The sequence below is a fragment of the Giraffa tippelskirchi genome, chromosome 12 (genome assembly GCF_054371585.1).
Source record: "Giraffa tippelskirchi isolate mGirTip1 chromosome 12, T2T-mGirTip1v1.2.pri, whole genome shotgun sequence".
NCBI classification, from domain to species: Eukaryota; Metazoa; Chordata; class Mammalia; order Artiodactyla; family Giraffidae; genus Giraffa; species Giraffa tippelskirchi.
In genome coordinates, this window is record NC_137286.1 from 138,034,701 (window position 1) to 138,060,301 (window position 25,601).

The following is a 25,601-nucleotide window of genomic DNA, read 5'->3' on the forward strand; positions in this document are numbered from 1 at the left end:
TGTTAAGTTTGGAAGCTCATTGCGTATTGCCAGATCCACACTAGCAGAGTGAAGAGAAAAACTGAGACAATTATCCACATAATTCAGACAAAAAATTAAGATCCAAACCCAAACCATTTTGCCTCAATAATCTTGTGTTTGAATGTTTTTTTGCCTGAATTGTTTGTCTGAGTTTGCCACTTCATTTTGTTAGGCTAGATCGTCATTAAAACTTACTTTTATAAAAGTTAAAGACATATTATTTTTTCAGCTTGGATCTGATACATAGTGCATTCATTATTTTATATTTGAAAACTAACTTATCAGAAGTTCTTCAATCCTGTGGCCCTTGAAAGTTTTGCATTTTTTTCTGAAGCAATATAAAAATGCTTATGGTGTGTATGCAAGCTGCTGTTTTAATTAACTTTCCTGAATTTCAAACATCTATATTTTACTCTCTTATATGCTTTTAACTAAGGTATAGTAGATGCATTTTTGCTTCAATACTAATTTAAGGTGTAATATTCATTTCTTTAGAGAACATTTTTGTTGTTGTGCATGCCTAGTGTTTTGTACGTTGTATATTGCATTCAGAATATTTTTTTCCTTCTCACCTATCCACAATGCAATGCCGTTCCCATGATGCACCTCTGCTTGCTGTTTACCTGTATGTTAATTCGCTTGAATCCCATTGGCCCACTGCCATCATGTGCTCGCTGCCTGTTATTAAAAGACTCAGTCGACTGCCAAAGCAATGAAGCGACCTCTCGAAGCATCTGTAGACCTGGTACTTTGACCTTTCACCTTTCGCTTTGCATGTAGCTTTTCAGAGAACCATCGAGATTTGTATTACTTGTAAAATATCGGTTGCAAACAATCATTATGTTTAATTAATGAGAAAAACTCAATAAGGTGTTTAGCCATCTCATTTTCATATGTTATATGTGGAATAAATTAATCCTAACAAATTTTAATACCTTTTCCAAAAGAGTGAAGCAAATTTAAATTACTTGGCTCGTAAAAAATGCTCATGATAATCCTAATTAACCTTTAAATTCAAGAAATTGCCATTTTTAGTTAAAGAAAAGAATAGGTATTAATATTAATAACACAAATGCTTCCTCCCCCTCTCTCCCTTAGAGTAGTTTAACTCATTTTAAAAGCTGAAGTCATTTTTCGCTGTTGTTGCTTGATAGTTTTTCTTTTCCTTAGTTAAGATGCTACCGTTTTTGGGTTACCGAAATCATGCTTTCGCTCTCAATAACAAGTTCTCACTCATTCAACATTGCCGCTGTTTAAATTAAGGTGCATGGCAGAGGCATCTCCTTAGCTGTCATTTTTTAAAAGTTTGTTGTGATTGATGATCTCTGTGGACACTGAAGGTGTGTTTACTTTGAGTTATACATGTCTTATCCGATTCTTCACTTGTAGGCCTTTCCTCCTGGTGCTCTTCATCCTTTACCAAAGAGACAAGCACTTGAAAAAAGCAACGGTGCCAGCACCGTGTTTAACCCCAGCGTCTTGCACTACCAGCAGGCTCTCACCAGCGCGCAGCTGCAGCAGCACACCGCGTTTATTCCGACAGGTACGTGCCTTGACAGTTCCGAGTCCTGTGTCCGTGTGCCCTCCGGTCATGTGCTTTCTTTCTCATTCCTTTAAGCTGTTTGGTGGCATCTAGTTTGCTTTTTTCAAAGGAACGATAAATACAGCCTGAAACTTGTCATTGTCCTAGCTATCTAGATAATCTACCTTGCTTGGGACGATAGCTAAAGACGGTTAGGATTCTAAAGCCAAATATTCTGTAGAGTTAAGTGACTGACTGAACCCATGAGAAGCAAATAGCAGTTAGGGCTTTGGGTTTCTCGTATTTACACAAACTGTGTAAAATTGTTGATGTAAAGAAGACCTCTTATGTGTGACAATTGAAATTTGTCATTAACCCTGAATGACCTAAAAATAGCAATTCCAGTAAATACTAACCTTTTTTTTTTCTATTCTTATTCAGAGCACTAAAAAAACAAAAACCAAAATGAGGCTGTTCAAATTAAAGCAATCCTCTACTCATATTTTTACATCCATTCTATCTCTTTTGCCATCCTTCTCAACTTCCACCAAGTTCACAAATATAGAGACCTCTTATCCTCGGTTTCTAAGTCAATGCCTGATAATAGTAGGTGCTAAGGTGCTTTAACTCTGACATTCTACTAAGAAATGAATTCCATTAATCATAGACTCTTGAAGGTTAAAGGATTCTTAGTGATCTCCGCATCCAATTGATGGTTTTACAGATGAGAAAGCTGAGGCCCCCTAAATGTGACGTGACTTCCCAAGGTGGCAAGACTAATGAGAAAAAGACCTAGAACCCAGTTACTCTGAGACCAGTTTGATTTACATGACATGACACCAGCCGGCCTCCATATGTGGAGGCCAGAGTCCTCTTTCGGAGTCTGGTGTAAAACATTAGATAAGAGTGAAGAAGCAAAAATACAATACATGCCAACCCTCCTCTGTATTTTTACCCACCTCCCTGACCACAGACCTATATACATATACAAACACAAAGAGTCACCATATATGGCTGGGGTTTTGACCTTTTAATCTGAGCTAGATGCAGGGATAATATTTGCAAAATAAACTTTGGTAGAGGATCAAAAAAAATTTTTTTGTTAAAAAAAGAACCAGGAGTAACATAGCTTTAGTGAGAAGACTGTCCATTGAATTCTTAGTTTGAAGTCAAAATTTTCATCCCATGATAGTGACTTAAAGGTCAATATAGATGAATAACAATTTTATCCTAAAGAAGCATACGGATCCCATTCCACTTGGGTGGACTTTTCAGGTTTCTTACCCATTTTCTTATATACTGTAGCATATCTGGAATTAACATAGGAGGGAGTTGAATAAATAGGTCTATCCTATTCTTCATATAAAATCTATACTTTGAAATGAATTATTGTTAAGAATATTTAGATTGTAGTAAAAATATCAACTATGGGAGTAAAGTGGTTCTTAGTGTACGGTTTTCTTAGTTTAGTTCTCTTAACATAAATAGACTCACAGACCTATAGAGTGAGTCTCTAAATCAGTTATTATCTTGTCCAATTACAGCCTTAATTGGTGACATTTCAGTGTAGTTGTAGCTCAGCAGTAATAGTACTTGTAATCCACTTGATGTAACATGTTTTTAAAATAATTACTAGAAGGTAAACTTTTCTTGAGGTTCTGTATGGTTTCTCCAAGTGTCTTATCTTATAGACCTCATCACTAGATGTTTTAAGGGAGAAAAAAAATGTGGAAGAATACACTGAGGGGGAAAACAGAAAAAGGCAAGTCTGTTTCTGAAGACTGGGTAGTAATGCCACCACCATTTTCTGGGAATGCCTCTGAAACCCTGGAACTAAGCAGTGCAAAAGACTCAAGGCCTCTAACCCATACTTAACTCCCCTCTTTTTGTCAAATCACTGGAAGAATTCTCATTTAAAAATATTTCACCTGGAAACCACTTAAAGACCGCCAAAGCAAGAACAAATAACATCCCTTTTTTGCCATGACCTGATTCGAGTTGGTGAGACACTTGTGTAGAGGGCCCAGAGGCTGTGCTGGGTGCTGTGGTTGTGCACTTCCGCCCTCTGCTGGACTCTTTAAGAACTGTTCAAGTGTGTCCAGCAACCCTCCATTGAGTGAGCTTTGAGAGCCGAACAGTGGGTCCTAGCCCACTTACTTCTGTGCTTTGGAAGTATTTACATCTGTAACATGATATAAATATAGTGAACAGACATGTGGTTCTCATGCTCTGAAGTGTATTTCAACTTCTGTGAAGTTTTCACGTGTTTCTTTTGAATGATGAAAGGATAATTTTATTAAAAGGATTTTAGCACAGTCCTGGGCGTCCCAGTTGGCTCAGCGGTAAAGAATCCGCCTCCCAGTGCAAGAGAGGCAGGAAACTCAGGTTCGAGCTCTGGGTTGGGAAGATCCTCTGGAGGAGGAAATGGCAACCCACTCCAAAATTCTTGCCTGGAAAATTCCATGGACAGAGGAGCCTGGCGGGCTGTAGTCCACGAGGTCTCAAAGAGTCGGATACAACTGAGTGCACGCGCAAACACACACACACAGCATAGTCCGTCCCCCAGTTAATTCCATCACAGAAAATTCAGTGTTTCTTTTCCTCTAGTTTTTATTTCAGCTTTCTTTCTCATAGGCCACATTTTTAGCCTAATTTAAGATGATAATGATGATAATCAGTCTTTGTTAATCATTGTTTTAAATCCTGCAAATTAAATGATGATGCTCAAAGCTTTTTTTGATGATGCTCAAAAATTTTTTTAAACTTGGTAAATGAAAGGCTCATTACTTTTAAACTAACTGATTTTTCTATAAACACATTAACAGTCATCATAAAGATGAAACAAAAAATGTTTATGTTCTCCTGGAAGTTACGCTTTATTGAAAGGTCATTCGCAATGAAGTTTTTAATATACTGCTAAAATTCTCCCATTGATACAATGGGACTTTGAATTTTAGGAACTCTGCCTCCAGGCTGGGGAGATACTAATATAAAATATTATGCAAAATATGGGATTCTTCCCCAAACCCATGCTAATATAATTATCACCCTGGTTGATGCCCTAGCACATTTTCAGTGGGTGGGATTTTTCCTTTTTTGATAGGAATTATTTTAATCTAGTGGTTATACTTTTTCTTTGCTCTGTTAGGAAAGTGACAAAAACCACACACACTTACAAAAATAGCAGCATAATAATTCTTGGCGTTTCTCTGACAGGTTTATTCTGAGTGCCTGTAAGTGTTCTTATCACATTACTCTTCAGGATAGCTCTGCCAGTGGCAGGCATAATTATTTGCATTTTGCAGATGGGAAAACTGAGGCTGTGCTTATGCTGCAAAGTGGAATATATGATTCATGGAATTGTCCCAATAATCCTACTCAGAGATTCTAGACTTGAAATATTTGTAGAACTGAAGCAGAAGATGTTTGAGAAGTCTTTGTTGATAGAATTAATGCCTTAGCGAAATGCTTCTACCAGTTGGAACAGAAATGACCCACTGACTCCCTCACTGACTTATTTCATTAAGTTGGAAATGCAGAGTAAGTAGAACAGGGAGGTGCTAGCGCAGATCTTCCCTCATGATCAGAAACCATACTCTTACATAAGCTTACCACACATCTTGATGAAAGATTGGTCAGTGTTTAGTGGAAACGCTATGTATATAACCGCAGCAGAATGTGTTTATGTTTATCCTATTTAATTCAGCAAGCTGTTCTTGAACACATGGTCTGTTCTGGGTTCCAAAGGAGCAGGAGCGCACAAAGGAGTTCAGAACGAGGCAAAAGTCAAATATCATGCAACGCACCTTAGGGCATTTGAGAGTGAAGAAGAAAGAGACAGTGTGTTTGGCTATCAGATATACAGTAGGTGGTGGTGACAAACGACATGAAGCAAGAAAGACTTAATTTTGGAAAGAAAGACTTTCCAGAGGAGGAGAAATCCTAGAACTTTGAGAGGAAAATTCTACCAGTGGGGGAAGAGCATCCCAGGCAGCGGGAAGAGCATGGATTGGAAAGAGTGTGTTTGAGGAATAACAAATTGTCCATTGTATCTCTAGTGTGACGTACTGGAGAGGCTGTGTTGGTGGGGGGAGGGTGATGGGGGGGTGAAAATGCAGAGATGGGGCTTAGAAAGAACATCTGGAGAAGAATCTGACATTGAGTAAGATAGCCACACACTGCAAAAATTATGTGTTTCAAATACTCATATCGGGCTTCCCTGGTGGCTGAGCTGGTAAAGGATCCACCTGCAGTGTGGGAGACCTGGGTTCGATCCCTGGGTTGGGAAGATCCCCTGGAGAAGGAAACGGCTACCCACTCCAGTGTTCTGGCCTGGAGAATTCTATAGACTGTATAGTCCATGGGGTCACAAAGAGTTGGACACGACTGAGTGACTTTCACAATGTTTGTGTCACTTTTGGCCCCATAGAGATGCTCATCACATTAATTTGGTTGAGTGTTTCAGCCACATCCTGAACTGAGGCCAAAGGATAGGCCCCCCTAGCCCAATGTGGCTGCAGGAGCTACTGTTGATGGTTTGCAACCCCGTGACATGTGTGTGTTCCAGGAAAGCCCATCCATGTTGGAATGTGAAAGAATAATGTGAAATTTCTAAAGGGGTAACTTTGAATCCAGCCATAGTTGACTTAGTTGACGTTGAAATCATTCACAAACTGGGTACTTTAATGTATTTTAGGAACAAGTTGCTCCCAACACACTCTCACTGGTAGATGAGAACATTTACTCAATTAACTGACTACCTACTATGTACCCCCATAGATGTAGACAGACATGAACCCTGCTCTCCAGAGTTTACAGTGGAAGAGGAGACGTGGATTTCAATGAATAGCCATATAAATGTATAATCAAAATTTTTATGAATATAATGAATGAAAAAGTAAAGAGTTGAATAAGGTTCAAAATGGAAACAATTTCAGTGGCATGTGAAGATAGGTAAAGAACAAGTGAACAGTTTTTGGAAGAGGCAACCTATACCTTAAGACTTGAAAATGGGATAAAGATGATTTTAGGCAGAGGGCTTGAAAGAAGCCCAAAGGCAGGCCAAACGTGTGATGAATTTGGTTCAGAGAAATGAGGGGCTAATCTCTCTGGAGCTTGGTGCCAGGGGGAGAGGGGTATAGGATGAGCTGGGCAGACAGACAGAGATTAGACCATGGGAACCTTTATCCTAAAAGCAATGAGAAGGCAGTGAATCATTTGCAGCAGAGAAGTAAATAGACCTCTACTGGGGAAGGTTTACTCCACCAGCAGAATGGAGCCTGGACTAAATGGGGATGAGAATGGAGGCAGGAGGACCAGTTAGGATGTTACTGCATCCGAGCCCAGATGTCATGGTGATCAGGCTGAGAACTGGCAGTGGAGATGGACCAACAGACAAACAGAAGATGCATTTTAGAAGCAGAATTGCTCTGTCTGATTGGTGAGTTGGCCCAGGGAATTTCACAAGGGAAAGTGATATCCAGAGAGCTTTCAGTTTAGGCTATAGCTGCTGCATGGACGGTGATGTGTCCCATCTAGCATGTCTGGAGGTGCAGAAATGGGTGCTGTGGGAAAAACTTGGGTGTATTAAATTCGAGACACTTGTGAGATCTCCCAAGTAAAAAGGCTGGATAGGCAGTTAGATGGAATGACCTGGAGCTCAGAGGAGCAATCTGGGAGGGATACATAAATTTGGAAACCTTGAGCTTGTAGATTATATTTAAATCCTACATTGAATGGTAACCATGGAATGAATGATATACTAGAAGAAAAGTATAGAGTAGATGAAAGGAATCAGTCTGAGCCCTAAAAATTCTAGTGTATAGAGATAGTGTGTGTGTCTGTATGTGTGTGTGTTTGTGTCTTCAGAAAATCCAAGAGAAAGAGAAAAGAGTGGTTTGTTACAGAGCAGCCAAGTGCTAAATGTTTCCATGACTCAGGAAGTTAGATGCAGATGGAAGTGCTCCAACTGACTGCAGAAATACGGAGTTCTTGGATGACTTAGCAGTTTGAGTGGAGAGGAGAAAATGAAAGTCAAACTGGACTGAAGAATAGATGGGGTCAAGGAAGTGAAAGTGTCTGTGTAGGTAACTCTCCAGAAGTTTGATTGTGAAGAAGGTTAGAAAGGTAGGACTGGAGGAAGCTAGGGCGTCATGAACAGGATTTGGAGGTGCTTGTATGCATGTTTCCAGTTGGATATATTAGCACATGTTTGCTGAAGAATCCAGGAGGAGCCCATTTAAATAGCTTCTTTTTCTGACTAGTTATTAATATTGGCCTGATCAAAATACAGATCAGGCCAAAAGTCTCCCTCGGGTGTGATCAGTTCAGCAGAGAGAATGAAGACCTACACATCGTAGAGTCTTTATCTAGTGTCTCAGAAGGCAGTTGTAAAACCCTAAGTGGGTATACCTACTTTGATTAAAAACTACTTCTCTGGCAGCCACATGACACCCAATCTTCAGTTATCTAAATCTTTACATTACCTTGATTTTCAAGGAGCTGAACCAGAAGTAGATAATTCCTTTCAATACCATTCTTTTATTGGTATTCCACAACATGCGTTATATTCATGGTCAGTTTTCTGATTCAAGTATATTAATAAGACCATCCACAGGTTAAGACAGCTATTCCCAGGGAAGGATTGAAATCTACCCCCTCCTCCCTCCCTTCTACCCACCTAGACACCAACTGGAGGTTTCCTAGGAGTTCTGCCAAAGGTACCCCTCAGGGATCACCCAATAGCAACCATAACAAACCCCCTAACCCAAGTCCTGTCCCAGCCCCAGTTCTGCAGTTTTGCCTCTGCAGAAGGCAAAACTTGCCTCTGCCTAAGCAGTGCTTAGTTTTATTGGAAGCCACTGCTCCTTTATCATAATGAATCTCATAACAGAAAATAGGTCACACATATCCTGGTCAGCCTGTCAGGAAAACCTCTTCCTACACTGAGGGCTTTCAAGCAGCAATCTAAAATTCACCTGACCTGCAACCCTTTGATTTGGAGGGTACAGAATCTTAGTTACTGTTTTTATTCTCATACTGCCATTGACACAAAACATTTTACAATCACACAAGCAAACTTGATGCAATAAGGTCAGCGTGATCTAGTGAATACCAAACCTGACCTGGATTTTAGGAATAGATTTCTATTTCTAGTCTTACCTTTGACTCCCACGATGCATGACCTTGGAGTAGTTACTATGCCTCAGATTTTTCATCTGTAAAATACCCACTTCCTGCCTCGGAGGAGGAACTGGAGAATGTCTGTTAAGATACTGTGAGGTCTTAGACAAACGAGACCGCCGCATGATCACATGTCATTCTTATTAGAATCATGTCGATGGAGATGAATCCATAGTGTGAAAAGCAGTGAAGAATATCGGCTTAAAACAAGTCAGATATATCTGTGTCCGCACTGAAAATGTGAATGACTCTAAAAGACTGTGTTAACTAACCCTACTTATTTCTGGTTGTGCTTCAATCTCACTTTGAATGTTAACTCTAAACCGCTAACCTGTTTCTTTCCCTTTATTCACTTTTTTTCCACCTACCATTGCATGACATGCAGGGTCAGTTTTGTGCATGACACCCGCTACCAGTATTGGTAGGTTCCAACCTTTTTTTATTTGTCTTTTATAGTATGTACAATACCTTCACTTGACTGAGATTTATTTCAGAGATGGTAGAAATGCTGTAGGAACTGGTAGATCTGAAGGCTTATTTGGCTTTAGAGTTAACGTATAGGTTTTCAAATGTACCCATATACTTAAGAAAATGACCGTTTTAATGTGACTAGAACAAGCACTACAAGACATGAAACCACAAGTACGAGTCTGCTTTTTAATGATCTGTATTTTGTTTCTGTTTATACGGTTTAGTGTAAGAGGGAGAAAAAGCTTACTTTATCAGAGAGGCAGGCTAATTTCATCAATGTTTTAAAGTTTCATGTGGTGTGCCTTTATCTCCTCTTTGCTGTGTGTTAGAGTTATCAGAGTTTCCCAGAAGTACTTATTTTAAAAGATTATAAATGGATGTATTTTGAAAACAAATGTCACCACTGCCTTGCTTTACTATACTTTTTGATTTTGTGTTGATTTATTTGTAATGAGTATTTGTACCTTACTATTCCCGTAGATGTTAACTTTTAATAATACATACATAAGTTATCCCCACACTTCCCAAAGCCTTGGTACAAAAATCTGTCTTAAGGACACGTGGATTAGTTCCATTTACAGTAAAGAAAAATAAACATTGGTAAAATTTGCCTGTCTATTTCACAGTGACTGTGTTAGAAATTACATCAAGGCCATAATTTTTGCTTCACTGTTTATGGACTCAAATAAACCACAATCCCCAGTAATTCCAGTTCAAACAGGCAGCCCCAAATTGACCCCCAAATTTCAATTTAACTGCAGTTCATTCCAAGAAAATTCTGACTTGCCAAATTAGGCCTACATATTGAGGTTTTAATGTTTTAGAATGATGATTAAAAAATGAATATCACATATTCTTACTTCATTTGGACATTACATTTTGCATTTTTAGAAGCACCCTTTATTGCAGGCACCATAGGCTCTGAATTGGGAATGATCTATTGGTAGAAGTAAAAATGTTTATAAATACATCAACCAAAGTAATCTGCTTTGGCCTTTCTGGGAATCACTGATTATGTTTTAAAACTTCCTTTAATTGTACTTGTAATAAGCTATTTTCCCTTTTTTATTTCTCTCCCATGCTTCCTTGCTTTGCATTGTGATTGCATGCCATCTGCTGGTTTAACCCATGATGGCTTGCTGCTCTGATATTCACCATGCCAAAATACCACTTCTATTACCATAATGCTACACCCTCCTGTTCATTGCTCCCATGGTTCCCCTCCTGAAAGTACCCATGATGCACAGCGCTACGTCAGCCACTGTCTCTGCAGCAACAACTCCTGCAACAAGTGTCCCCTTCGCAGCAACAGCCACAGCCAATCAGGTTTGCTCCTTTTAAAGCTTTCTTTCACAAATCCCAAACTCTAAATGAGTGCTGATATTTAAAAAAAAAATTCTCGGTGAGAATTTTTTTTTCATGTTTATCCATCAAATTTTATTTTTTTGATTAGTTTATAGCCAGCATTTATGGACAGGTTGCACTTATTTAGAGTTAACATTTACTGCAAATAATGATGTAGCTATGTTTTGTGTTGCACTGTTTGTTTTCGTACCTAATATTGTGTAATTAACCTGACAGGCTTACATTCCTTTTAGTACAGCATTATGTATCCAGTGGTTTGTGAATTGTCACAGGAAAAAAAAAAAAAATGACAAAAGCATGCCCCAGGGTGCTTCCAAACTGGCTGTATTTGGATTCAATTCCTTCAGACCCCGTTACCTGTTGTGGAGGGAAAGAAACATTGTCCTCTCAGGAAAGCCTCCCTTTTTTCCTTAGTGTCACATTTGAGGCCGGAATGATTCTGGTTAACGTTTCACCTTGGTCTTGCGCTCCTCAAACTCACTTGGTTGCCAAGTGAGAGCCAGACGGTACTGGAAGCAGAGTACCGGCCCACCGAATTCACAAAGGCTGGATATAACCTATAAAGGGGCGTTTAGTTCTTTTGGTTTAATGCATGTGCCAGTAAGACCATGGATGGACTATTGCTCAGTGAGGGCCCCTTGAGGGCTGTTTCCTGTCGTCACGGGCTGACTGTAACCCTAACCCCAGCCAACCAACTTGCAAATATGTGCGCTCAGGGTCCCAGGAGAGGAGTATGAGCGTCAACTCTCGCTTGCCCGGGGGAAAAAAACAAAACACTTGATTGCGCATGCGCTCCCTTCACAGAAGAGCCATTTTGGTTTTGTTCTTAGTGTAGTGTTTTGTTTTTTTTGTTTTGTTTTGTTTTTTTAACAAAGTCGACTGTACTGGTAAAAGATGACAAGAATTATAGGAAGAAGGGGAGGGAAGGTCCCAGGGAATGGAAGAAATTGGGGAAAATCATGTCTGGGTATAAATGGCAGGTTCCAAACTGTAGTCTGCAGGCGAAAAGGGCTGATTCACACTGCCTTCCTTGTTCAAGTTAATAAGCGTTGCCAGAGCTGTAGGTCTCGTCACTGAAAAGATAGGTGTGAGTGCCCTTGAGTGAAGAAACGAAGGCAAAAATGTGTGAGCTCCCGCCCTCCCCGTGTCCTCTGAACCGTGATAGAGCAGAAAAGAACAAAGGCTGGAGGGGGGAGAGGCCAGGTGGGCACTCAGGCAATGCCAGCTAGTGACAGGGCTTCAGCTCGTCACTCACCACCTCAACAAGCCAGCTTCCCTCTCGGGAGAGCCAACTCGGCCTCCAAACAGATGTAACAAAGAACATCACAACAGTTTCTTAGCTGGAGGATTTTTTTTCAAATGATAGGATAGGCGAAGGGAGAGACAGTGTGCGTCCTTCCATTATTAGAGGTTCAAAGCGCCTCTTTTTTTTTTTTTTTTCATTTGGTCATTCTTAGTAGGGGAACTGGAAATGTTTCTTTTATGTCTAAGTCTAGGCTTCTTGAACTATGTTTTTGTGATGTTTGACAAGTTTTGCTATAAGATCCGTTCATAAGAAAATAAGTTTCAAATGGAATATAGTTCTGGTTACAGTGGAATTTAACATTATATTTTTATGGCAAGTTAAGTGCTTTTAATACAGAGAGCTCTTTCTTGGGAATGAAAAGGAAGTCAAGATAAATACTTTGGAGTTTTAGGTTATGTCCCTTTATTATGATAAATTCTTCATCCTGTATCATAAATATTTTTGCAACCTAGTGATTTTTTCAGCCCCGTTTGTTAGAAAAATACTGAGAGATCACGTGCGTATGTGTAAGCTTATGTATTTGTGTTGGGAGGAGGCATAAGCTATTCAGAAGCTAAAATATATCACTTTACAGCACACTGTGGCTGGTAAAGGAACTAATAAGTTAACTTCAATTAAATCCAAAAAACTAAAATCACAGGAGTACCTGACAGTAGCTTCAAGAATCCTAGATTCTGTGCTTTATAGTTTATCAGGTATAATCATTGCCAGACTTCACTTCAGTGATGACAAAGAGAAATCCTTTAGTGCTCTTGATGAAGTTCTTCTTTCACAAGAACATAGCAGAAAAAGAACTAGTAGTAAACATAAATTCTCAGATATGATACTCTTCATGTATTTTCAACAAGTTTCAAAGAGCAGAGCCACTACAAAAGAACTTGAAAATTCTTTTAGTGCCTAGGAATTCAGAATTCAGAGAGATTTCTAATGACTATGAAATGGCAAATTTTCATCTTATTAAGATTTTACCCTTTAAGCTTACATTGAATCATATGGATGTGAATTATGTGTCATTTAAACAAAATGAATCTTGTTCCCTCACTTGTGAAAGGAAGATGAGAAATGCATGGCCACTGAGGTCCCTTCCAGCTCTTGAGATTCAACAAACCTATGGTTCCTTAGCTGCCATGCTAAGCTCAAAGCATGAGATGATAGAGGTAACCATTTCCTTCTCCAAGGGATCTCCCCTGACCCAGAGATCGAACCCAGGTCTCCTGCATTGCAGGCAGATTCTTTACCGTCTGAGCCACCAGGAAAGCCCTAGTCACACAGAGGAGAAAGTGGTGCTGATGATGTCAGAGTTCAGAACTTGATAGACATCATCCCTTCCTTCTCTTCACTGAGCCATCTGTTCTTAACACAAAACGTGGGCTTCCCTAGTGGCTCAGACGGTAAAGAATCTGCCTGCAATGCAGGAGACCCAGGTTCCATCCTTGGGTTGGGAAGATCCCCTGGAGAAGGAAATGGCAACCCACTCCAGTATTCTTGCCTGGAGGATCCCATGGACAGAGAACCCTGGTGGGCTGCAGTCCATGGGGTTGCAAAGACTCAGACACAACTGAGCGATGTAAACATGTGGTAGGGTTTTCACAGTATTTTAGTTCATTGGACCAGCTGTCAGTTCAAATAGTTCAATTCTCATAGGTATTTGTAATTAGATACAAGTCATTCATAGAAGAAGAAGAGAGACCAGACACCCCGTGATGGCTCTTCCAGCCCAGTGTTCCTTTATATGTCACCCCATGGTGAGTCAAGATGAACCAACAGATTTATAAATTCTACCCTCAGGGCTTAATCAAGATGCCAGCAGTGAAAGTTTTAACTGAACTTAGACTTGCAGTTTCAAATTAAATGACAGCAAAACCCAAATACTTTTGGGAAGTAAAGAATAACGTTTGGGTTATTTAGCTCTGGGAGTAGATATAAGAACAAAAGTACAATAAACAAATTTATCAATAGCTATCTCCTGTTTCAGTTAAGTTCTTTGGGCCTTAATATACAAGTTTTACCTAATAATAATATTATTTACAAATTATGTGGATATACAAGATACAATTCTCAATGATTTCTCTCTCATACAATACATTTAATATTATATCATATATTTTATATATGAGAAAGAATACATATGTATAGGATACACCCTGTCTTACTATAGTGTTATGATTATCGTTGTCCTCATTTTATAGATGGTGGACTTGAAACCAAGGTTAACTACCTTAGTCAAAGTTAAACATCTAATAAATTGTCTTGCTAGAATATGCTCTTAACCACCATGCTTTACTGCCTCTCTCTATAATTACAAATGAATGAAAGTCACTTATTTCACAGATAAAACTATTTCTAAAGTGAAACTCAGTAACAGCAAGCTCTGTTGCTTTAGGGAAAAATGAAGGAGTTCTGCTAATGCAGCTCGAACCGAGGTGAATTCCAAGCTGGGGAAACAGGCTGAATCTGAGCAGAGCTCCAAGCTAATTATGTAATAGCCAAGTCATGTTTAGAAACTATATACAAGTTGATGTATATTAATTATGATATAGAACTATTTATTAATAGACTATGTAATATTATACCCAGTGAGTAGACTGAAAATTATGAGTAATTTCTATGCAAGTAAGATGAGAACTAAGATGAGAAGTGGAAAGGAATTAGTCATTAGTCCTGGTGCAGCAGATTCAGGGGCTGCTTTTGTCTGAATCTCGGTCCTGGACTTTACTCCCAGCCTCTGCCGCTCATCTTGTAAGTAGCGTGGTGACAAGGGAAATGAGAAATGAAAATGCAGGTACTATATAAGCCATTCAGTTTCAGTCCACTAATAGAAGGTCAGAATGTATAAATCTATAGACGCCTATATTGACGCCAATTTAATCTCAGAGTGTCCAATAAAAGAAGTGAGGTCCACAGCATAGTAGATGGATTATCTCATTTTTTTCATATTATAAGAAATTTTATTAATAAAATGAGAGTAGAGATCGATATCCCTCCATCTGGAATTATTGTGGTACTCTACTCTGTCATTACAAAAGACCCTGATGCTGCCAAAGACTGAAGGCCAAAGTAGAAGGGGGCGGCAGAGGATGAGATGGTTAGATAGCATCACCAACTCAATGGACGTGAGTTTGAGCAAACTCTGGAGAGATTGGAGGACAGAGGAGCCTAATGTGCTGCAGTCCAAGGGGCTGCAAAGAGTCAGACGTGACTGAGCGACTGAACGACAACAACATCATCCTGTCATTGCTTTATTATTAATATGTTTCTACTTCAAAAATACATTCTGTTTCAAAAGAGAAAATAATTTCCAAGTAAATATATTTTAAATCGTAGTTTCTTCATTTATATATGGAGATTATTCAGCTTACCTAATGACATCCTTGAAGGCCCAATTATATTCAGAGTCTTTCCCTGAACCCCTGCAGCTAGAATTTCTTTTCCTACCCTCTGAATTCCACAAGGACTTGATCGGCATGCCCCTTAAAGCGTCATCATTAGATAGATGGAATGACAGCACAAATGTGCAAAGATGGGGAAGTGTAAAGCTTAGTGGAGAAAAACTAACAATCCAGTTGGTTAGAGCACTGGTGTCTGGGAGCAGTGACAGCACAGGTTTGACGTGGAGTGTGCAAGACTTTAAATGCCGAGGTAAAGGGCCCAGCCTTTACTTGGCCATTGAAAGTTTTTAAGCAGCAAAGTGAGAGGACGCAACTCTAAGAAGAGCAAGCAGATGGATTCGAGGCAGGAGAGTCTGTGGAGCCCAGGGAGAGGCTTCCACGTGACCTAAACTGGGACAGTGGCAGCTGGCAAGGGGCCGACTTTGTCCTGCCTCTGCCTGTTACGTGGAAACCCAGTGGCTCAGTAGTAAAGAATCTGCCTGCAATGCAGGAGACTTGCAGGAGATGCAGGTTCGATCCTTGGGTTGGAAAGATCCTCTGGAGAGGGAAATGGCAACCCACTCCAGTATTCTTGCCTGGAGAATCCCATGGGCAGGGGAGCCTGGTGGGCTACAGTCCACAGGGTCACAAAGAGTCAGCCAGAGAAATGTAAGAACGATCTCATGCCTGGTCAAATAAGTGTCACACAGCAGAAAAAGAGATTGGGGCTGACATGAAAGGTTACCCGCTGGAAGTTGCTTTTCTGTAGGACCTGAATTCAAGGAAAGCAGTTGGGTGGACTACCTGGTCAAATCCCTCCAGGGTGCTGGCTCCTAACCTGTGGCTCCCCACCCCTGACCTGAGTGAGACCTCCCAGGCCTTTGTCCAAAAGAAAGAGTCCCTTCAGATCTGGAGTAAATACATACTGTCTGTGCGTCCACAGTTGGAGCTGTGCAGACATGTTGGGAAATGATTCATCTAATTCATTCTGGGTCATGGGTCCATGCTAGGAAGGCAAATTCTTACATATTGAATATTAAGAATATTTTAACGGAGCACCCCATGTACTGCTTTTAAAGCTGGTGAAATCAAATTATATTTCTGGCAAGATGTTAATAACACTAATCAAATCTCCAAAAAGTGCTGGTTGGTGTTTAAAATTAGGACCTTGAGGTCTTGTCACATCTTCTGAATTCTCCTCCAAAGATTAAATCCATTCAGCTGGAAGCTGGCCTTAGGAAGAGTTTGTTGAAAATTAGTTAATAACATATTATACATTCCTACAGCAGAAACTAACACAACATTGTAAAGCAATTATACTCCAGTTAAAAAATAATAATAATAAAATAATACATACATTCCTAGCCCTTCATTTGTTAGGATATTTCGTATGTCAGAAAATCCCCATTTTGCAAACATGCCTGATAATGTTTAGTATATATAATAATCAATTTCAACCATATCTTACCAGACAAAATAATTACATGCAACCAGATACATATATTATGCTTTATCAGGCTTGCTACAAAGTACTAAAGAGGGATGAGAACAGTTTAAGAGCATCAGAGTTTACTTACTTCTCACATAAATGTGAACATAACTTCAAAGCTATTTGTATATAGAGTCTTGAATATCTATATACAGAGTTATAGTAAATCACCCTATCCTAACTAAGAAATCTAGAAAGGTCAGGTCATGTTTTACTTAATCTCTCGTCTCAGAAAGTTTTATAAAACGTTTATTATTCAAAGCCATCTGTTAGGACTATATTCAGACAAATGTAGGAGGCATCAAACATTCCCCACTGTTCACCACTTGACCCATTTGGAGCCTGTTTTTTTTTTCACAGGAAAAATCCGGGTTCTGCAAGGCCCCGGTGTGGGTGAAACAGACCCCGTCAGCTCCCTCCCCTGAACCACCCAGCAGAGTCACCAGCCTCCCTGTCCGGGTGATCCAACTGGGACTCATTCCTTTCTCAAAGTTTGCTGGGTCCCGAGAACGGATGACAGAAAGCCCCTGGGCCCCGAGTATGTTGTGCCCCCAAAAGGCCTGGACAGCAACTGTCCAGATGCAGCCCTTGTGAGATAGTGCTGGGGCCGGGACACCGTCTCAGCATTATGGTGCTGCTAACGGTGTGTGCCGCGCCTTCTCTGACTTTGTGCGGCTGTTCTAACTACGGAGGAGGGCTCAGTTTCAGTAATGGATCGGGATGCCTCAAATGAGGTAGAATTACCATATCAAATATTTTGGGGAGAGAGGGAGTGATTGCGTGTGTGTGTGTGTGTGTGTGTGTGTGAAGACAACAGGGTAGGGGGAGAGAAGAAGAGAGAGAGACTGATTGCTGTATATCTCTTCAAGTCAAAGAACAAAACAATAAAAATGGCGGCATTTAGCGTTCATTTAACGCCACTAGTTAAAGCTGCTTGATAATTAGAGTCTGAATTCCATGCCGCAACGTGGCTGGGGCGCTGGAATCTGGACTTGCTGTGTGTGCGTGCTAAGTCGCTCAGTTGTGACAGACTCATTGCCACACCGTGGACTGTAGCCCATCAGGCTCCTCTGTCCATGGGATTCTCCAGGCAAGAATTCTGGAGTGGGTTGCCATTCCCTTCTCCGGGGGAACTTCCCAATCCAGGGATCGAACCCAGGTCTCCTGCACTGGCAGGCAGATTCTTTACACTAGCACCACCCAGGAAGCCCTCCAGATTTGCTAGTCTGGTCCAAAAAGAAAAAAAATGCTTGAGGTGGAGGGAAGGAGAGGTGGGAGGGCTGCTCCGTATGTCTTAGGGGGGAGCTGGGTCTATGAGAACCGTATAGAGGCAGATTCTGTTTAAGAAATCAGAAAATAAGAAGAAGAAAAAAAAAAAGACCTTTTATTTTCTTGCCTCAGAAGCAGCCGCTTTGCAGAACTACCATGAGATTTAATTAATATATGTATTTGCAGATTCTCCAAGGAAAGGCTAAGTTATGTAAGTGTTGTGATCTAGTACATTTTCATTTTTCATGAATAATTTACACCTCATGGTGAGAAACTTGGGCAGGATTCTTTTGTATATAGCACCTAAAGACATCATATCGGTTCCAATTTCGTTCAGCTGAAGAGAAAAATGTCAAGGGTTCTTATGTGGAACTTGACTGCATGGTGGATCGCCCTACTTTTAGTCTACCTCAAATCTCATCCTCTTTTGCATTTTGATGGAATTTGGGGAGGAATCTTTTCAGATTGAAAAGTCATATTCCCAGTAGTACTTCAGCTTTTGTTGACCGTCCTAAAATTATGCTCATTTTTCTAACTGTAGGTTTTCTCTTTTGAGATAAATATACAGTTCATCCTAGAGGTGCGTTTCCTTCCAGCTGTAGCTGTGTAAGGAAAGAGATGCGAGGTGCAGTGCAGGAATTTGGATCCATTGCCAAGGGTTGAAAGATGAATGGGGTCTCATCCTTAATACAAGTTGCTATGGACAGAGTCAATTTTTGATTTATAGGTATTTCTCTTCCCAAGTTCTGCCACTGCTGCCTGCCTGCCCACACTTGTACCTGCATGTCTGGGGAAGTTGTCAGCCTTGCTGTGTGGGTGGATGGAGAGGAGAGATCCTTTCAGTCTCCTGATACAAAGCTAGCCTGAATGTCACTCCACTTCCTGGATATCACGCCTCCACGAGTGAAGGACAAACTGGCATTAGGTCCAGCCTCTTAGACCCTTCTAGCATTCCCTCTGGGCCACATCGCTGGAGGCAGTGGCTCCCAAGGTCAGACCTGTCTGAGTCTGCTGAACATGCTGGAGACACCAGTGTGGCGAAGTGCTAATGGTACCTAGGAGTTTACTGCCTAGTCAGAGAGATGTAAAGCCATCAGACAGTGTCATAAAGGGAAATCGTCAAGTCCTTGAATAAAAAAAATAACCTGCATGGCAGAACTTTACTCCTAACGTGGGGAGGCGGGTCTTGAAGGATGTGTAGGAACTAGATAAGGAGCAGGTGAGCTGTCCCTGCCAGAGTGAAACGTAAGGGGTAGAGCTGGGGAGTGGGGTAAGGGGCAGGGAGGGCTAGCATTATGAACGTACCAGCATCATGCTTTTCGTGTGTCCTCATATTTAGCCCTATCAGATGGGTTCTGTTCTTCCTCTTTAACATGGGAAGACATCAAGGCTCAGATTTTGCTGTGACTCTATAATCAGTAGAAGGGCCTCCCTTTGACCTCAAGACTCTCTAACCCCGAGGTCAGTGCTTACTCTCATCCTGTCTCCTTCCCCAGTAGCCTGGAGTTTCAGAACCAGTCTCAGTGTTTACCCCATAGTAGACACAGACAGAGCAGCTCTTCCTGTGTCAGGTCTAAAGTGGGGGATGGTGTGGCTCACACACTGCAGTGAGTGGGGGGGGGGGGTAAGGCATGGGCAGGACTGGAAAATCCCATGGAGCGATAAGGAGGGCTAGGGGACTGAGGGCATTGAGTGGCAAGCTGAGAGCAGGGCAGCAAAACGCTCAAGGGGGGGTTTGCAAACCCCCATCTACTGGACGTGAGTGGGTAGGTGTGAACTGGGGCAGACCGAGTGCAGGTTAACTGGTGAGAAACCTACTTCAGTGATGAAGTGATGAACTGGGATGGAGAGAAAGATCCTTTTCTCATGCGTGGGGGAGGGTGAATATAGTCATCGCTTGGTACCTGTGGGGAATTGGTTCCAGGACCCCAAATGATACCAAAATCCATGGATGTCCAAGTCTTATATAAAATGGTGCCCTCGCATATAACCTACGCACATCCTCTCTTAGACTTTAAATCATCTCTGCATTACCTAATACAACATAAATGCTATGTAGGTAGATGCCAGTGCACAACAAATTCAAGTTTTGCTTTTTGGAACTTCCTGATTTTTTTTTTTTCAAATATTTTCTATTCATGGTTGGTTGAATCTGTGAATGCAGAGTCCATGGATATGAAGGAATACACGTGCTCAGTGCCCAGTCATGTCCCACTCTTTGTGACCCCATGGACTGTAGCCTGCCAGGCTCCCCTGTCCATGGGATTCTTCAGGCAAGAATCCTGGAGTGGGTTGCCATTTCCTCCTCCAGGGGATCTTCCCGACCCAGGGATCAAACCCAAGTCTCCTGCATCTCCTGCACTGCAGGTGGATTCTTTTACCACTGCACCACCTGGGAAGCCCATGAAGGAGGACAGACGGTAATTAAGAAAGGCAGGAAAATTCAGGGAGGCATTTTGATCCTTTCTTCTCCCAGTGGCTCTTTCCAGCTTCCAAGTATCTGTGGATTCACCAACTTTCTGGTCCCTGCCACATCAGCCTTCTAAAAGGCATCTCTCCCCAAGACTCACATGAAAAGAGTGGTTCCTGTTGACACTTGCTCACTTTTATTTGTACTAGTGTAGTAGTGTTGGTCGCTCAGTTGTGCCCAGCTCTTTGCGACCCCATGAACTGTAGCCCACCAGGCTCCTCTGTCCGTGGGATTCTGCAGGCAAGAATACTGGAGGCGGTTGCCATTCCCTTCTCCAGGGTTGATTTGTACTATAAAGGACAAATGTGCTGACTGGTATTTTCTGCCATTGGTTTATAAGAAACTATAGCTCATCTAACAGTTAGACTCCATCATGCCTCAACGTCATGTATAATATGCTGGACCTTTGGGTCTGTTTTAACTCCAGGTGATGAAATTATATTATCATCACGCTCCCCTTGTTCAGAGTTTGTGTCAATTAGCTTCCTGTAATCAAGCACAGAGGCTCTTCAGTACTTACTGCGATACATTTCTGGAAACAGCATCATTAAGCTGAACATTGTAAAATGTCACCCATTTTCCAAAGTCACTGTCACCTCAGGCATTGCAGGTCTGACCTAAGACCTGCATCAACTACATGAAAGCTATAAAAGGCATTAAGTCCTATGAGCAAACTGACCACAACCAGGCCATCCTTCTACAGTAACAGAAAAAGGGAATGATGATGCAAGTTACATTATAATTTGGAGCAAGTCCCCAGATCAGCAAGGTGGCTTATCCCATAAATAATAAGATAAACATGACTAGAACCCGATTGTCCCTGTCCTGCGTAAGGTAGTATTTTTTCCCATTCTCCACACTGTCTTCCTGAGAAAGTGCTTTAAATGAGCATTAAAGGGGCCCCAATGGGTTTCCCTGATGGCTCAGCGGGTAAAAAGAATCCGCCTGCAGTGCAAGAGACACAGGAGACGAGGGTTCTATCCCTGGTTCAGGAAGATCCCTGGAGAAGGAGATGGCAACTGACTCCAGTATTCTTGCCTGAAAAATCCAGTGGACAGAGGAGCCTAGCGGACTACAGTCCATGGGGTCGCAAAGGATTGGACACAACTGAGGGACTAAGCACACACAGAGGGGCCCCAAAGTACCATAGAGCCTGCAGACAGCACGGAGGTGACCCAGGCGTCTCTGTTAGTAAGCGCTTACCAAGTGCCGGGCATTGTGCGAAGCTTTTGTATGAAGTATCTCATTAAAACCCCCAAATGGCCCTGGAAGGGAATACTCTTATCCCCAGTATATAGATAAAGAAACTGCAATTTTGAGAAGCTGAAAAACGTGTTCAAGATCATCTCTTAAGTGGCAAAACCAGATACACAACCTTCCAACCTTCCGTAAGCGCCTAACCTTCCATTTTAAAATGAGGAAAAGGACCCAGAATGGTTAAGTGACTCATTCAAGGTTACATAAGGGATTAGAAACTGAGAATGCCAGACTTAGTCCTCTCTCTGTCCCTCAAACCACAATCTGGCATTGAATATGCTACCTGTACCTTTTTTTGAACAATCAATAGATTTGCTTCCTCCTTAAAATTTAGAAAGGTTTTGGAGGGATCAAAAAGATTAAACTCAATTCCTTCTTTTTCTCCAAATACCATCTCCAGTAATAATTTCATAACTTTTCCATTAGTCGTTCTTTCAGTATTTGTCACTGTTATCCCAAAATATTTGAAAGGACCAGAGAACCACTTTAGTTATGAAGATTCAAGAGAAAAGGAATTGCTTGAGTCAGTCCCAATTGTTCATCTCCTTTGCTTTGCTCTTCTCTGACCCCTGTAATATTAAGGTTGTTCTTGAACAAGGAAAGAAGTTGTAATAGGGTAATCTAAGTAGTTTGTGAAGAATGAGAAGAATGCTCCATTGGACTCCTTTGCCTTGGAAAACTGTGTTTAAGAATTGCTTTCTTTTTTTTATTTCACATATGCTCATAACCTGAGTTCTCTTATTTTTACTGCCATGTATGTGGGCCTGTATCAGAACAGGTGAAGGTTTAAAAATTGAAGTATGATGTTTATTAGACAAGGCTGGGTGTGCAGACGTATCCATAAATAGTGGTCTGCTCTAAGCACAGTGATCTAAGAAATTTTAGTAAGTGCTGTACCTTGTCTAAAGAGTCATATCCATGTTTTTTGGCTTAGCCTAAGAAACTGCCTGGTGGCTCAGAGGGTAGAGAATCTACCTGCAATGCAGGAGACCGAGGCTCAATCCCTGGGTCCGATCCCTGGTTCAGGAAGATCCCCTGGAGAAGAAAATGGCAACCTACTCCAGTATTCTTGCCTGGAGAATCCCCATGGACAGAGGAGCCTGGCGGGCTATAATAGTCCATGGAGTCACAAAGAATCGGACACGACTGAGTGACTGCATTATTTATTATTAAGAAACTAAAATAGGTGAAATATTACCAAATGATAACAGAGCATTATGTGCTTACTACCACCAAGCACTTGTTAATTACATGAGGCTCACAGCAATTTATGTTAGGGACAACGTTTGATTCCCATTACAGAAATGAGGAGTGCTAAGAATAAAAGATGTGGAATCACTTACCCATGGTAATACACATATCAGGTCTAGAAACTGGTTTTGAACTGGATTTAAATTTAGAGAGTTTAAAGAGTGCCTGTCATGGGATGTAACTTTCTGTTGCAGTAGACATTGATCATGGTATGTACTGGATATTGATGCTTTTATAATAAAAGATTTTAGTTTGAAAAATGATTAATATGAATGGCAGTCAAGACTTTCATGAACAATAAAGAAATTCAGCCTATATTTAGTTGTCAGTGACAAGTCAAGATATACATACACAGAAAGGGAAGTGTACTTGACATTTAGAAAACCCTAATCTCATCAAAATCAAGTTTATTATCAACACGTGTGGAGTGTCATACAGACCATGTAATGTTTAAATGCACAAAATTATTATTTGAATGCCTATTTAAATAGGAGCTGAAACCAAATTTTATTTAGGATTATGAATCTTAAATAGACCAAGGGAAGGGAGCCAAGGTGTATCAACAACCACTATTACATATCAGACACTTTATATATATTATTTAATTTAATATTCAATAGAACTCTGTGAAGTGTCTTATCCATTTCTCAGAGGGAAGAAAACTTTAAAGAATAATTTGCTTAATATTGAAGCAGGTTGGAAGTGGCTGGGCAATTTGAGAACTTAGGTTCACCAACCTCCAGATCTTGTTCTCTTGTGTCTGCATTTTATTTGAATTAGATGAGAGCTTATGGTCAATGTAGAACTGGGATGAAGTTCTTTATATGGTTCCCTTAAAAACTTCTACCTAAAGAATCCACCTGCATATGCAGGAGATGCAGGTTCAATCCCTGAGTCGAGAAGATCCCCTGGAGGAGGAAATGGCAACCCACTCCAGTATTCTTGCCTGGGAAATCCCGTGGACAGAGGAGCCTGGCGGGCTACAGTCCGTAGTGTCGCAAAGAGCCGGACACGACTGAGCATGCACAGTCTGTACTTAGTTTAACTATTGGTTTACAAAGTTTTAACCATTTAAGGAGAAAGTTCCAGTAGAAGCAAGCCTTTTAAATCTCAGTTCAAGATATGGTTTGAGAATATTGCTAGTTGATGAGATCAACAAGGAAATTCAAATTTCAGTCCAGTAAACACGACTTAGAAAGCAAATGAATGAAGGCAACTCACTGTTCTCAATGTGGTGAACTGGCAAGAAACTTCTGTAAAAAGAGTAAACCAGGAGGAGCCCTTTCATCCAAGACTTTCTCTCTTTTTTTTTTTTTCAAACAACAATAATTTTAAAAGAGAGATACCGCTTTTCTCCACTGTTTCCACGAAGCCTTACCTTCACATAAATTCACATTAAACAAACATCACTACCTGAGAATGAACATTTTGGGCAGCCTGGAGGGGCAACTATGAAAGGAGTGAGTTGAGGTTAATTTGTTGTTTAGTCACTAAGTCATGTCTGATTCTTTCCAACCCCATGGACTGTAGCCCTCCAGGCTCCTCTGTTCATGGGATTTCCCATGCAGGAATACTGGGGTGGGTTGTCATTTCCTCCAGGGAATCTTCCTGACTCAGGGATCAAACCTGCATTGCAGGCAGGTTCTTTACCACTGAGCCGCCAGGGAAGCCCAGAGGTTAATGTAGTTGTAGGTAAAATCAGAACTAAATTCCAAAGTTAGCCAAGGAATTGATGATGATTCAGATTCCATTTTTGAAACCCCAAATGGGGAGGATAAAAAGAAAGGTGGGAGGGAAGGAAGGAAGTAGTTAAATATTGGCAAGAAAGGGGAATGGGGAGTTAGTGTTTGATGGGTACCGAGTTTCAGTTTGGAATGATGGTTAGTTCTGGAGATGGATGGTGGTGAGATGTGCAATAGTGTGAGTGTACCTAATGCTCCTGAACTATACAATTAAAAATGGTTAAAGTGGCACCTTTTACGCTCTGCCTGTTTTACCATAATATTTAAAATTGGGCAAAGGATCTGAATAGACATTTCTCCAAAGAAGAAAGAATTAGGGTTGGAAAGAGAGATACCTAATTATACTCAGGTTTTTGTTTTATTAAATCCATACTCTTTTCATATTAAAAATTCCTTCTCATTGCTGCACTTTCCTATAAGAGTCCTGTTTCCATGAAACAGGTAACTGAGTGCAGATGTGCTCAGTTCTTCCTCAGTGAACCATGCATGCTAGAAACCGGGTCTACTCTGAGGCTGTAACAAAGCCCACTGTTACCTCAGTGGCATGCATATTTTTCCTCAACAGAGATTTATAAAGAGCCCACTATGTGTCGTGTGACATTCAGAACTCTGGGAACATAGCAATAAACAAGTCTCTGTTCTCATGGCTTTTAGCACTGTCAGGAGGACAGGCAATAAACCAACATGTACGCAATGACAATCAAAGTAATTATGATAAGAATCATCTCAAAAAGTAGAGATGCTGAAAGGATGGGCCTAACCACTGAGCTTTGAGGGAAGATGGTTAGTAATAAAGAAATGAGAGAGAATGTAACTTTTCTTTCTTTGGCTTCCATTTTGCCATCTTTTATACAAGGATATTTGGGACACTATCTGAGGAGTTATTAG

The 25,601-nt window shown here is 40.9% G+C and overlaps 1 protein-coding gene and 2 long non-coding RNA genes across 18 annotated transcripts in view; 1 reads left to right on the forward strand and 2 right to left on the reverse strand.

Annotated features, from left to right (window-relative positions):
* Positions 1-25,601, forward strand: part of MBNL2 (muscleblind like splicing regulator 2) — a 165,607-nt gene that overhangs the window by 127,087 nt on the left and 12,919 nt on the right. For 4 of the 16 annotated variants that reach the window (XM_081548864.1, XM_081548870.1, XM_081548868.1 and 1 more), the window contains one exon: positions 1,411-1,564. In XM_081548864.1, coding sequence (XP_081404990.1) covers positions 1,411-1,564 — 154 coding nt within the window. Of the gene's footprint in view, positions 1-712; positions 767-1,410; positions 1,565-9,110; positions 9,147-10,427; positions 10,523-25,601 lie in introns of all 16 variants that reach the window. The other 12 variants (XM_081548858.1, XM_081548867.1, XM_081548861.1 and 9 more) reach the window with 9 other exon arrangements.
* The window catches only part of LOC145529133 (uncharacterized), a 100,720-nt gene that overhangs the window by 14,668 nt on the left and 60,451 nt on the right, over positions 1-25,601 (reverse strand). The gene's annotated exons all lie outside the window — the stretch shown is intronic.
* LOC145529135 (uncharacterized) lies at positions 12,532-22,755 on the reverse strand. Its single transcript, XR_014070952.1, has 3 exons — positions 20,290-22,755; positions 13,288-13,356; positions 12,532-13,054 (listed from the first exon to the last, which is right to left on the reverse strand). It is a non-coding gene; the product is annotated as an uncharacterized LOC145529135 (long non-coding RNA).